Here is a 14,223-nt window from a genome sequence, read left to right as displayed (position 1 = left end):
AACACCTGCTCAAGAGCCTCAAATTTATGATGGATAGACATGCCATTACAAGCTCATCAATGACTGCTATAGCAGGGTGTAAGTTATTTACCCACAAGTTGAGTTTTGTCTCAAGAACAGATTGTGTTGTTGGGTGGAAGTTATATCACGGGTACAGTAATAATCCCATTCAAAGATAGCATGAAGAAAATGGCGGTATTGGTGTTTAGTGAATTCTGCATGATAAGGAGGCTTGAGAACAAATTTCCTCCTATTTCCTACTGAATGACCATGCTATACCCAAAACTGCCACTGAGAAGACAACCAACCTGGCTACTCATGAGATGAGCCCCCCCAAGGACCCCCCCTGAGACCACACCCTGTCAAAGCCATGAAGCAGACTGGGCACAAAGCCTACATGATGAGCACGTATGGAGCTGGGAGTTTTGCCTGTCTGGATTTATCATTGTTTGGTTTTCCTGAGTGCATGAACGACAGACTGCTCACACTCTCCAAGAAGCAAGAGCAAAAACGTACACTGCTCTGATGTCATTTGCCAGCTATTTTCACTGTTAACTGGCAAAACAAAGGTACTGCACTTACTGCAGGGAATACACTCTCCGACTGAGTCAGTAAGTGAAGGAGACCACGGTTTCTGGGCCTGCTTAATTGTTGCCAGAGCCAGGTTTTGTCTCACGGTGAGTAAATACTGCAGACAGTCATATTGTTAGAAACCAGGAGGATCGAGTGCGTCCTGGCCAAGATGCACAGCTCTGTGCTTCACCCCCACACACCTTGTCACTGGATGGCTCCAGTTCCGACCCAGGGCCTTAGTGACCTGACAATGAGGCATTACCCGAGCAACAGCGTGACAGCGAGATCCCTTTGTCCCGCTCAGGAGAGAACGCTGGGTCATGTTACCCTGTTCATCACAAAGGAGCAATGTAAAATGGAGGCAGAACGATGCGCTTACATCTGTCTTTAGTAGGGACAGTCTGCCCTTTCACTCCTAAGTGCTGTAGGCGTGCCCATCTCATTCTGAATTTTGACACCACTCTATGATAATTAACCCTCTCTCCTTGGCTTGTGCTTAACTCATTGTTGTATTTTACCTACTCTGAATTATATAATAATAATAATAATAATAATAATAATAATAATAATAATAATAATTTGGGGCTAACTTTGTGATTCATTTTCATTAAGCATTCTGTATGCATCCTGAAATGGTACATTGTTGTATATGTATATGTGTATGTTGTATGTGTATAAAGGTAAGGAACTCTAAATCACACTGAAAGTTGATTTAAAAAGAAAAAAATGTATTCCATTTGTGCTGCACACAAAAATCAAGCTATTGTAAGTACTTTTTCAACACTGGGGAAATAATTTTGCTTTGAGATCTATGTAACTGTCCTGCAGAGAGGATGTAGTGGTTGTGTTTTGTGATTTGCAAGGGCTACAGTACAGACACTGTGGTAAGAAGGAAAAAATGTCTGTGGTTTCATATACACTGGTTTACATAAATTAACTATATGCTCACTGTTTGGGTATATTTTGATGAAACAAGAATTAAAGTGTGGTTTAGATAAGCATTTTGTGACGACTACATATATGAAGGAAGATATTTATTGTGGGATTTGTACGTCTGTCTTTGTCTCCTGGGGCCAGAGTGAGAGCAGTACAAACACAAATAGAATTCATTAACCTTTCATTGAGTTGGTAGAATTGCAGCGCTGATATTTAATTACATTAACAGCGCTGTTTCATGCTCTGAATAAAATGAATGGAGGACTGCTGATGCTCTAAGGGAAGTCAAAAGAATTAATTTGTACATGTTTTTGATAAAACTGAATGTTGATAAAACAATATTAGTCTTGTTTCGTGTTCACTACAAATATATGTATATCAAAATTTTTCAATTAACACCAAGTACTTTGTATTCCTGTGTAATCCTCTCTCACAGAGGGATGTACATGTGAGTTCATGAAAAAGAAGCAAATCACATCAAAAATAGAAAATTCTATGTTATTGGCTATTAAAAGATAACTCCACCCTTCTGAATTATCAACATCAGCAGTGGATCAAGTGTCTCCTCCAATAACAGGGCACCTGTTAATTATTAATTATAATTCCAGAGGAAACTACCGATACCTTTCATTTGATTTAATATTATTAAATTAGAGTTTATCTCATTAAAATGCAACTCATTTATTTTCACAGTCACAATAGAGTAAAGAAAGTTTTGCCGTGCTGCAAAGATGAGTTCCAGCCTACAAAATGGTGTCTGTTATAATGAGAGGTTCATCACACGGTCAATGGCTGGATTTTCCTGGGTCTTTACAATGTGCTGGAATCCTATATCCAACTGGTCCAATCAGTGGTGCTCAGTTTGAAAAGGAAGTCCATCCCACCTTCAGAGCTGTTGGTCAGCTCTGCTGTCGCACAGGGTGTAGTCTTGGTGTCCTTCTTTCCCACTATCAAATCCTTAGACATTTTTTTGGCAAGGATTGTAGCAAGCATATGCTACAATAAACATAAACCTGTCCTGTGAATTTATGCAGTATTTGCTATTTGGCATAAACTTTGTGCAAGCCAAGGGAATAAATTGCCATTGCTAATTAACTGAGTATGAGACCAAATGAGGTGCGATAATACAGTATGCACATGATGAATGCATTTCATAGTGCTAAGTGAGTGGCGTGGCATTATATCAAAAGCTTTGTCAGCTCTTTAAAAACAATTATCATTCATGAAACAAGAATATTATTCATATTTTGTAAAAACATTTCCCCAGGTAGGAATTTCCAATGATGCTTGTAGCCCTGTCCCATTGCAGCCACATCCACCATCGATTTGGCAAGCTGCTATTTCCTTCTGCGATTCTGCCCAGTCATTGCACTGGCAGACTGCTGTACATGTGTGATGACACATAATGCCCCGTTGATAGGGTCCATGCCTCCCTGGGTGGCAATTTCACACATCATGAGACCCAGTAGTGAACTAGACATCAGGACTCTAGTCAAGATTTGTTTTTCTGAATGTAAAATGCAGTATCTGACACCTTGCGTAGTACACTGAGAATCTTTGGGACAAAGTAAATCATTAGAGAATGATGTAATGATGCAGTCTAGTACAAAATCATGTTTTTGTTTGTGAAAATGATATATCATAGCCATGTTGTTGTTGGGGCTTTGTTTTAGAAGCAGTGATTATGTGGGCCCATCACCACCAGGAAACCCGTAGCAAATCACATGGGTTTAGGGTACTGTGCTTGTTTACACATGACTGCCAATAGGTCTATTTAGCATTGCTGACTTTGCATGTCCAGAGATAAAAATGTATAGTTTTTATTACAATTTTAATGGACATATTGAGACATTAGTTTTTACTGAGGACAGAGGAGCAGCCCTGTCGGGCTTCAAATCACAGTGTGTGAGTCATTCTACAAATAAGGTGTCATTAAAAGATTTTTTTAGACGATGAAATGTATCCAATGCATAGGGAACAATACATCTAAAATATTGCACATGTCAAACAAGGTTAGGAGAGTGTATTGCTGCTTTATATAACTGTCACAGGATCAATGCATTTCATGGGCACTGTCACTGTTTCAGATGTGACTTTTCATTGAGAAATCATTTATCTTTTCATTCTGCTACAGGCTGTCACAAAGATTCATCCCCACATATGTAATCCTGTAATTCCTCCAGCCTGGGATTTATGTAGAGCATACACTTTATACTCTATATGTGTTTTTTTCCACACACACTCTTTCTTTCTCATCAATTTCCATTGGGCTGATGTCGAGTGGCTCGCATACAGGGAGGTCATTGGGAGGTTGTCCCTCTGGTTCATTCAGGTAGACCAAGCGCCTATAGAGCAATATAACATACACTGCACCTTGAATGTTACACAGAAACACAATGTTACACTGAACTTGTGAAAATAATAGTTGTGGTAAGTGTACTTTGCGCTATTGGAGCCCTCCAGATAACCCAGATCATGAATATTTATATCTATACAGTAATCACCCATATTTAATTAAAGGAAAAACAATCTTGTGTTGCTTTATTTGCATGTGCTGATGGCTTCATCGAGCATGTCCTCTAGATGATATCTAACAGATTAACGCTCAGTAATCAGAGGTCAGGGATGTTTCAACCTTTCCTTGGGCAACATGAACTAATGGCATAAATTGTGTTCAAGGTCCTTCTAGCTAGCTGTGAAATGAGATTATGATATATATTTCTGTAAACAATTTATCCACAGTCCTGCATCTGTACTTCTGAGTCACTGCTTATTAATGCATCCTTCAAATGTGGCTGCTGATATCCTGCCTGTTTGGAAATTAAGCAATTAAATTGGCCTCAGTCACCTGATAGAAGCATAATACAAACAGAATATGTTATTCATGGGTAACCTTCAGTGCAAAAATCTGCTTAATGACTGCAAACCCAGGTCACTTTGTAAGATAAATGTTATTAATATGCCATGTCTTTTTGAGACAAGGGGGCCCTAACCTCATATGCTGTGATGTGGTTTGTGCATTATATCTGATGTATCCAGTGAATTGCTTTTGAAAAACATGGGCAAAATTGCATAAATATACCTACTGTACCATAGTCAGTGATGCAATGGCATGTTGAAAGCATCTTTGAGTGAAGGTCAGATGAATTTCTGTGAACTGTGCATCAGTCACAGGAGATCAGTAGGAATGTACTGAAGGAAGTTCACAGAGAGGTGGAGAAATGCCAGCAGGAGTGAAATACTTCTGTGAAATATGGCAACCCTCCGCAAATGGCATTTTTATGTTTCTTTGAAGTCACTGTCATTGCCATTGTGAGCCAGTCACAACACAGTTACAACAGAGCAGATCTCTAAAATTAGTCAATCTTTGCAAGCGGGACAAACAAGACATAACTTGGGAAACATGGCAAAGGGAATGAATACTTCTGCAATCCAGGTATTACTGTTAATATGTAGATATGAAACTAGTATGCGATGGATATTAATAAATATCATTGTCGTGATTTCCAGCTGTAAAATGTTCACATGCACGCACACACACATACACACACACACATGCACACAAGCATGCAAACACACACAAATGTATTCCCCAAGATTATATTGCAAGAAAATAAAGATGTTATTGCTATAGAAAGAATCAGAAAATAAGGAGGGCTTATGGTTTTTTCATCTATAGTTTTCTGAGGGGCCCATCAGCCATTGACCATCTGCCAAATGGCACAATATCCTCCTAAGACCGGACAGTTCATTTGTGTCCCCTGTGGGGGACATACATCTCTGATATAAATGTCAAGAACCATGTATTCTATGATGCTGAAACCTGTACATTCATTAAAAATAATACAATATTTTTGTCATTGAAGACACATATCAGAAAAAAAAATCCATGCCAGGTTTCCAGAGGATATCAAATCCAAACAGATTAGTCACATGTGTTGATTATGAAACAGTTTTTTGTGCTTTAGTTTGGTTTCTCAAAGGGATACATTGATATTTAATTAAACTAAGTAGGGATTTTGTCACGTGTAATTCCAAGATTCCACAGTGAAAGGCCAGGCAAATGGTTCAATGGGTATTAAAGCAGCAAACTTCAAATTGAAAGCTTTACATTAATCTTTGAGGACTAACTTGCCTTTTCTATTATTTTCAAATAAAAAGAATGAAATAAAATACTCTGGAAATACGCAGTTTGTAATTATTTTATATTGAAAAAATATGATATTGCAATAGGACAGAAGTATTTTATTCTGTGACATATTTATTTATCACATATGTGGAGAGTAAAGTGAAACACTTAACTCAAACAGTCATCTGTATGGATTCTGTATGCACATGAATGGTGCCACAGAACTGAAAAAAAGGGGAAACTATGATTGAACTTAAAAGATAAATCATATCAATCCTTTTTAAATGAGTAAATCTTAGATTTGATACACAATTGAAACTCATACAAATATATGCTCGTATACTATACAAGCTTATCCAAAATTGACAGTATTCATATGCATGTGATGCATACCATGATAAATGGTTTTTCTGCAGAATCTGCTATTTGAGATGACTATGTCAGGGACTGTATGCTCTAGAAGTTTGCTGTGGAACTGTGAGCTGTACTGTTTATTTAGCCTGTCTTCAAAGTTCAAATGTCATTCAGAACTCTCCTAGAGAAGACAATAAGACATTGAGTCTGCATTTAAAAAAATAAATGAATAAATAAAATAAATATACTGAAGACATTTACCTCAGACCTCCTGGAGTACTGTCCTATTTGTGGGCAGTAGAGACTACTATCTGTTTGAAAGGCTGTGATTGAAAAACAACAGAAAGAAAAAAAAGGAAAACTTCCCTCCAGCAGACCTGCATGTTGTGGCTTGAATAATTGTGGCTGCAGGCAAGGTCAGACCACTTTATATAAAGAGATTTTCCCTTCACTGTTTCATTTGGATTTGTAAACAGATCATCTATTGCAAATGAGCAGATTGCCATTGCTGTTCTGGACAGGGGATCATTTTTAATACTTTGAAATGTGGCCAAAACAACAAAAAGATATTTCCTCATAAGACTCTGGGCAAAAAAGCCGCACATTATTTCTTTTTTTTTTTTTTGTTACAGTGAATGTGCAGTACTTTTGTTAATTCACAGTATCTCCTCTTAATTACATTGATTTTGTAAGAAGTTCCATTATGATACGGATTTAAAATCAAAAGGGCACAATCCAAATTTTTAATTGATGTTTTCCGAATTGTAGTTCCAGATGTGTAATGGCTGAGAAATGTCTCTGTTCGTAGCTTACCTATACATATCTCACACAGCTGGATATGGACTTACACGTTCATATTTTTCAGCAACAGTGAGCCACCTGGATGTCAAATTTCCATATTTCATATTACACTATTCAGATTATATTCATTATAATTATAAATCCATGTACTATGCATTCCACATACTGAATTGTATATAGACTTTATAGACAGTATATAGACTCTAGCACAGTAATGTCCCCCAACAATCCAATTCAATAAGTAAATCATTCTATGGCTCCATACTTAAATGTCTCCTTGTGCCTGTGGCCATGGTTGAACTAAAAGGCATCTGCAATCTCAAACTGCTGCCTGGCTGAATTTCTACTGCCCAGCTGGCATTTAAACTCTCAGAGAATTTAATCACCGGCCATGTTCATTATTATGTTCTTTCAAACTTTCAAATGCAGCATTGTCTTGCAGATATTCATAGGTAATGCTGAGCCAGGAGAGACATCTACTTAATAACACAATCTCACCAGCGCTTGATGAAAAATTTATCCAGTGCGTATACTATTACCACATATAATGCAATATGAATGTCTAATTGTGAGCAGTGTTCCATTGATAATGAAGTAACAGAGTAACTGTTAACAGATCTCGCCCCCACATACACCCTTTAAGGCTGTCTCTCAATGGGTAAACAGAAACTGATACAGTAATGCAACCAATGGCTTTGATGGTTCTCAGCCAGTAATTTCACATACAAAACAGTTACATAACACCCAGCAAACAGTATCATGTTATTAAAGTCAAAAGTTGAATTCTAGAAGACTGTATAACAAATTCATGAAACAGAATATTTTGCTCTTATTGGGATCAAACACAGTTGGTTGCTGTAGCATGTTCCTACATTGTAAATGCATTGCATACAAGAATGAATGTGTTTTGAGAGGCAAACCATTCATATGGTTCAACATTTTAACTTACTGAAAGTTGACTGATCATCTGCTGATAGTGTTTCTGCTGAAGTATTTGCACTGATATACTTTTTGGTTTTGTAGAATGACATGGGGATTATTTAACGGGTAAAAGCAAAGCTGCTGTAAAACTGAGGAGGTCATTCAAACAGTCATTCCAAAGAAAGAAAAAATGTTTTTAAGTAATGCAGACAAAAGTAAAAATACTCAAATGGTAAGCAGTAAATGACAATATTTCTTTTATTTTTCTCTATATTTTAAAGATTTCTTATTTACAAACAAACAAAATAAAACAAAAAGTAATCAAAAGAAAGTTTTTTTTGACAAACACCGTTTGCCTGCATATAGTTTTAAGAAAGAATACATTAATCTTTCCTCAGCCAGTATCAAGTATCCATTGTTCATATACCAAGCCTTGGTTTACAAGAATGAGCACAGCAATAATCATGTCAGCGGGTCTAAAACGAGTATGTGACTTTAACTGATCTCTCTCTCGCTCTCTCTCTCTCTCTCTCTCTCTCTCTCTCTCTCACTCTACTATGCACATATCGGTAAACATTTAATTTATTACATTTTTACCTGCATTGTAGAGGTTGTAAACCTAAGTTTCGGTTTCATTTTCTGAGCACTGCCATTGTTCCGTATACATTTTCAAAAATAATAATTAAAAAAAAACATAGAAATATACGTGCTGGTTTATTGAATATTTCATTTATAATTAAATGTCTGCTTTTTCCTAGTTGATCATGAATTTTCACATAATGCCCATTACAGAACACTTGCTGTGGTCAAAATAGTGAAAAAAGCACATATCTGGGAAATATTCCCTTTGGAAGGCAAATATCAAAACAGCATATACAAACAGTATTGCTGTCCAACTTTGTACTATTTCTTTTACACTATGGCATAGCACAAATAAGAGCTCGCTGTTGGAATCAAAACATTGCTCCCACCCTCAATACACAAGATCAGGAATATTTGATACTATACATCTCTCTAATAGCCTAATGATCGTAAAATAAATGCAGATAATGGATCTGCTTTTCTGTGAGAAAGTGCAATTTCAAACAAAGTTACTTATGTTTTCCTTTGGCCAGTTTCATTCCACATACCATCATTTTCAACCAAACATAAGTTGCTATTTATAATCGTATAAAGGTGCTCAAAATGACTACAATGCCCCATCTGTAAGATGGCTTCCCAGATTTACAGAGATAATTTCATACTCAAATTTTCTTAAGCTAAATGGAGGATTATAGAATCTTTTACCGTACATAATGTTTCACGTGACGTTCAAAGATTCATAACAATATCCAATTACTAACAATCTGGTACATTTGGCCTTCTTGATTTCTATTATCTCTAAAATATTGAAACACTGAACATATGTATGTGTGTGCGCATGTGCATGTATGCATATACTGTAACTTACACTCATAACAAAAAGGATGAAACATGGCTATAGTTTAGGCACAAATACTTAAGAATGTCCTTTGTGAATTTTTGATGCTTCAGATACACACAGATAACATCTAGGCAGACAATGAACAAAATATAATCCCACGATACAATTAACGTCAACATTTTAAATAGTATCTTTTAGGTCTTTTTAGGTATTTGTGACAAATGCATGCTTTGATGACATACATAGACGGATGCAGAGTTTCATTATTGAAATGAACTGTTTGACGAAATGCTAAAACTGCTTCTAAGGGCCTAGAAACACCGAGCTGATCAGGTCACAATGCAGCAAGGAAAAATAGTAAACTTATACATGAATCTTGGGAAGTCTTGAACAGAATATCATGTCACAGCATAGTTTACCCTGAACAGACAATCAAGAAATATCTGGAAGGAAATATCAAGAAATTTCTGAAGCATTCATAAATATTATATATATATATATATATATATATATATATATATGGCTATTGCACAAATACAATTTTGTACAAATATGTGTTACCTGCAGAATAAGTTCACTGGGATGTTAAATACAGCTATATCCGGTGATTATATATATATATATATATATATATATATATATATATAGATAGATAGATATAGATAAACAGATTTACTAAAGGCTGATGAAGATAGTAGAATTGACTATTTTATTTTTAAAAAATGATGATATGTAAACTAAAAGAAAACTAAAAAAGTATATGCATAATATGCATTTGTAGTCACCCACTGTATTTTAAAGATCAAAACCTACATTTATATTTAAAGCTAAAGTTTTTAACTAACCTTGAAACTAATCGTAGAGGTCTGGTCACTTAATTGTGGTTCTTGATGTCTTGGGTAAACAGGCTAGCTACTGATGAACAAATACATTCAATGTAAATGGGTTTATATGCACCCTAACAAAATGATTTAGCTAAAGGCTGCCTATGTCAAACTGACCCCATGATTTTGCCAACATGATAGACCCATTGGACCATGTCGGCTCGGTGTATATAGACACTCATACTGTACGATGGATGCACATGTGAGAGATAGAAACCTTAATGCAAGCCAGCTGTGTTTGCCCCTGTGGTGACTTAAATGTAAACTGTATTTTGGTTAATTATTTTTCTTATGTATCACTACAATTTTCTCTGTTTGAAGGGACGGAGGAAACATCCCTGTAAATGACAGAATCACATTTTCTTTTTTAAATGAAACTTTGGGGAATTCTTTTTTTGTTTTGCTTTTTGAGATGCCTTGAATTCATACGATCAAATTGAAAAGATTAGATTTTTCAGACAAATACCTTAAAAATTATACTGAGTGCAGGGTGATGCGTAAATGCAGATAACAGCAATTTTCAGAATTCCAATGGATTTAAACCTGGATTTATGGATGTATACTGATTATTATAAATGATTATAAAATGGTCATAATTTCATACAGTCTAAAATGTTGTACAACATAAAAATAACATTGGCATAACTGTCATTTAACTGTATTTAGAATTTTTTATTTGTTTTAATGTGACTTTCTTTGTCTGTTATAATTTATCTGATGTCCAATGGTTTGATGTCCAATTAGTTTGAAACTACTTCACTTTGAATCCCCCAAATATATATTTTTATCAGACAAAACATTTTCCACAGTGGGCCTTACATTGATTAAACCAAAATATTATACATTTTTGGTTTTTACAAGAACATGAATTTGCATGCTTCTATTTTTTTTTTTAATGCTAGCAATTGCATTAAGGTTTGCATATCTCTAATTATTTTGAGCATTTTTTTTATTTGGGTTTCATTCTACAGTTTACTTATATTTATATACAGATGATACCATGTTCCTGTTAGAAATAAGACATTGTCATGATTGAGAATGCAACACACAGGATCCGTAAATACTAGATCTACAAAACTATTTACATACACACATAGATAATTTTTATATCACAGTCTATTGCATAATGGGGATATTTTGTAAGTTTATAAATATTATAAATGTACACATATTTATTAAGTAACATTTCATAGTGTCCATCCTTTTCTGAAATAAGGAATAGAAAAAAGAGCATCATCCATTCTACTTTGTCATCCCAAACCATCATTTTAGAATCAAAAAAGCAGCAAATAATTAATTCCCTTTGGACCCATAACACTGCCATGGTCTTGGTGGACCAGTAACTGAGGGCATCCCCTTGACAAGAAGTATTGCAGGAAGTTATTTACCATTCACCTTGTTTTAATCTGCAGTGATTTGAATGATAAAGTGAGGTTCTCAAATTCACAGAGTATAAGTGTATTATTCCATGTGCTTTTGACAGTTTCCACTAGGTTGCTTATTGTTTCCACAGTGATGAGAAAACTGATGCACTTGAGGAGTTGTTTGCTTTCTTTTCTTCTGCTTCTCTTAGATCCACACAAAAAAAGAGATACATTTCCAAAAGTCAAGGTTAGGATTCATGTTGCATTCCAGTTACAAAAACAAAAAGACAAACAAACCAAAAAAAATATTCATCATATATTTCAGAGGAAGACTAGTGTTTATACTGTAGTTTTAAATAGTCAATGCCAAATATTCTAGTTGGATTTACACTTCTATATTTTTATAATATACATTCTTAAGTTGAAGGGAAATGTGTCTAAAATATAATACAAGGGCACGTCTGTACAGGATATCTACTGGGTCATTTTTTTCCCCAAAGAAATTGGAGAAAAAATATTCAAGTCATTTTTTTCTTTTTTTCAATTTCACTTCTTTGTTGCATCTCCATAAAAATGAATTAAAACATAAAATTAAAAAAAGGAAAACGGGATCATAAATTCGATGCGAACCGCATCTTGTCTTGCTCGGTCTCTGTACTGCTTAAGACTGTGGACTCTCTTCTGGAGCCCGTTGAATCCCTGTGCTGGACAGCGGGGGGCGCTGCGCGGACCGGTGGCAGGGCTCCGGACGACATCTGCCGGAACAGGCTGACCCGCTGCGGGACGTTGGCTCTGATCCCGCTCTGCTGGACTCCTGCGGCCTGCGCTGCGGCCACCGGCGGGGGTATGGAGGCCAGGGATTCGCCGGACGTGGGGTGCGGCCTGGACACCAGCGACGTCTCGTGGGGCAGCGAGGGCTGGGAGGCGGAGAGATGGCGCACGTCTCGGCTCAGGCTGCCCGAATGCAGGGCCTGAGCGCTCTTGTGGATGTCGCTCCTCTGGGGGGACCCCGCTGGCTGCGGCTGTGGCTGCTGCGGGGCCTGCTGCTGCGCTGGCGGCTGCGCAGGCAGCTGCGACGGGGGCGGGGCCAGCGGCTGCTGGGCGAGGGACAGCTGAGAGGCGGTGGGCGAGCCGTACTGGAAGGTGCGGCCCGTCAGCGGGGTCTGCACCGGGGGGCTGCACACGGCCGCCGTGAAGGAGCACGGCGACATGATGGCTCCCTGCTGCTGCTGAGGGTTGGGGGACGGGGAGTTGACGTTGCCGTGGGGAACGCTGGGGGCGGCGAAGGCGGCCTGGGCCGAGGCGGGGATGACGCGGGACACTTGGGCGATGTTGGCCGAGGTGCTGTAGGTCAACGGGGCGGACTGCTGGAGCTGGTTGTTTCCGAGGGTGGCGGCGTACGGTGGCTGGGCCGGGGAGTTAATGATGGAGTTTCCAGAGATCGGGGTGGAGTTCATCCCCGTGACCGACTGCTTGCGGTCCACCATCATCACCATCTCCCTGTCCTGACGGATAATCTGCTTCAATATCTCGTTTTCCTGCGTGTTGAACACTCCGGCATTCAGGTCCTTCTGGAACTTCTGCAGCAGCAATGAGTTCTTCTTCCCTGTTGAGAGGAAGATGAGAGGAGCAGTCCTCAGCCGGGGAACAGGCCACACAGCACACCGGACTCCAGCAAGTGTTTAGGGTGTAGTTACACATGAGAAGTGAGTCACAGTGAGCACAAATGGAATGTTCAGCATGAGGGCGTTTAACAAATTCCAACACTAATGCATACATTGGATCTAGACACTCATAAAAATGGAATATATGAAGAGAGTTTTCAGACAGTTTCATTATAGTATAAAATATCATAACAATACATATTTCATATGATAAAATATGGTGTTGGCAATGTTAGATAATGTTTATACAGTTTGAATGTAAATCAATAATTTGTTCCCAATACTTACCTACATAAAAAAATTAATCAATAATCATTTCTGCTGTCTAAGATACACACACCATTTAGGGTCGGGTTCTCTTTAAGGGCATATGCAATTCAATCGGGTGAAACAAATCTTCCTGTATAAATTTGGTGTTATATCATAATAGAGTCAGTTTTTACCTTTGTAACCTACAGCAAATCATTGGAATTGGAAGTTTTCTGTTATTTTTCTCTGAGTGATTGACACTAGGGGTGTCATCTCTTTGGTCAGACAGGTGAGGACACACCTGTCTTTTTGTACAATTAAATAGCCAGCTAAATGTTTACATAACCTTAGCACAGCCTTAGGAAGACATCACACCATGGGAAACAAAGTTGTTTTTTTTTAAAATTATTATTGGAAAACAAGATATATGCAACATAAGTAAAAGTAAAAAGAAAGTTGAATTGATTCAAATCTACTTACACATTATTTGTTCTCTAATTCATAAAATGTGGAATAAATCCAGTGTAATGCCAGTCCTCATTTAAACCTCATTTAAAAAAAATATATATTTTATTAATTGTATGAAAGCAAGTAAGGCAACCATATAATGTGAATGGAAGCTCAGCTGGTCTGTTGGCCCAGGCACCACAAATTTTAGGTTGTGCCTTTTCCTGGATTTTCGGTAATTAGCATGAACTGGATTAGCATGAACTGGATCTGAATGCTATAAGATAGGTTTGATTGAATCTAAAATAAATAAATAAATAAATAAATAAATAAATAACTTGAACTGCATTTGCCCTTCATGAGCCTATGTTCACTGGACTGAATCTATGGTTAGAGTACATCAATTCTATACCTGTAAGTAAGTCAATTTATAAAATGGTCACACACAACTACACACAGTAATGGAGTCTAATGCGAA

General features: G+C 37.4%; 1 protein-coding gene across 1 annotated transcript in view; it reads right to left on the bottom strand.

Annotated features, from left to right (window-relative positions):
* Positions 1-7,954: 7,954 nt before the first annotated feature.
* The window catches only part of LOC118212900 (potassium/sodium hyperpolarization-activated cyclic nucleotide-gated channel 1), a 79,536-nt gene continuing 73,267 nt past the window's right edge, over positions 7,955-14,223 (bottom strand). Inside the window, exon 8 of the mRNA XM_035391371.1 lies at positions 7,955-12,991. Coding sequence (XP_035247262.1) covers positions 11,997-12,991 — 995 coding nt within the window. The 3' untranslated portion in view covers positions 7,955-11,996. The remainder of the gene's footprint in view (positions 12,992-14,223) is intronic.

This window comes from Anguilla anguilla, chromosome 14 (assembly GCF_013347855.1).
Source record: "Anguilla anguilla isolate fAngAng1 chromosome 14, fAngAng1.pri, whole genome shotgun sequence".
Taxonomy (NCBI): Eukaryota; Metazoa; Chordata; class Actinopteri; order Anguilliformes; family Anguillidae; genus Anguilla; species Anguilla anguilla.
This window is presented reverse-complemented; position numbering and strand designations above follow the sequence as displayed.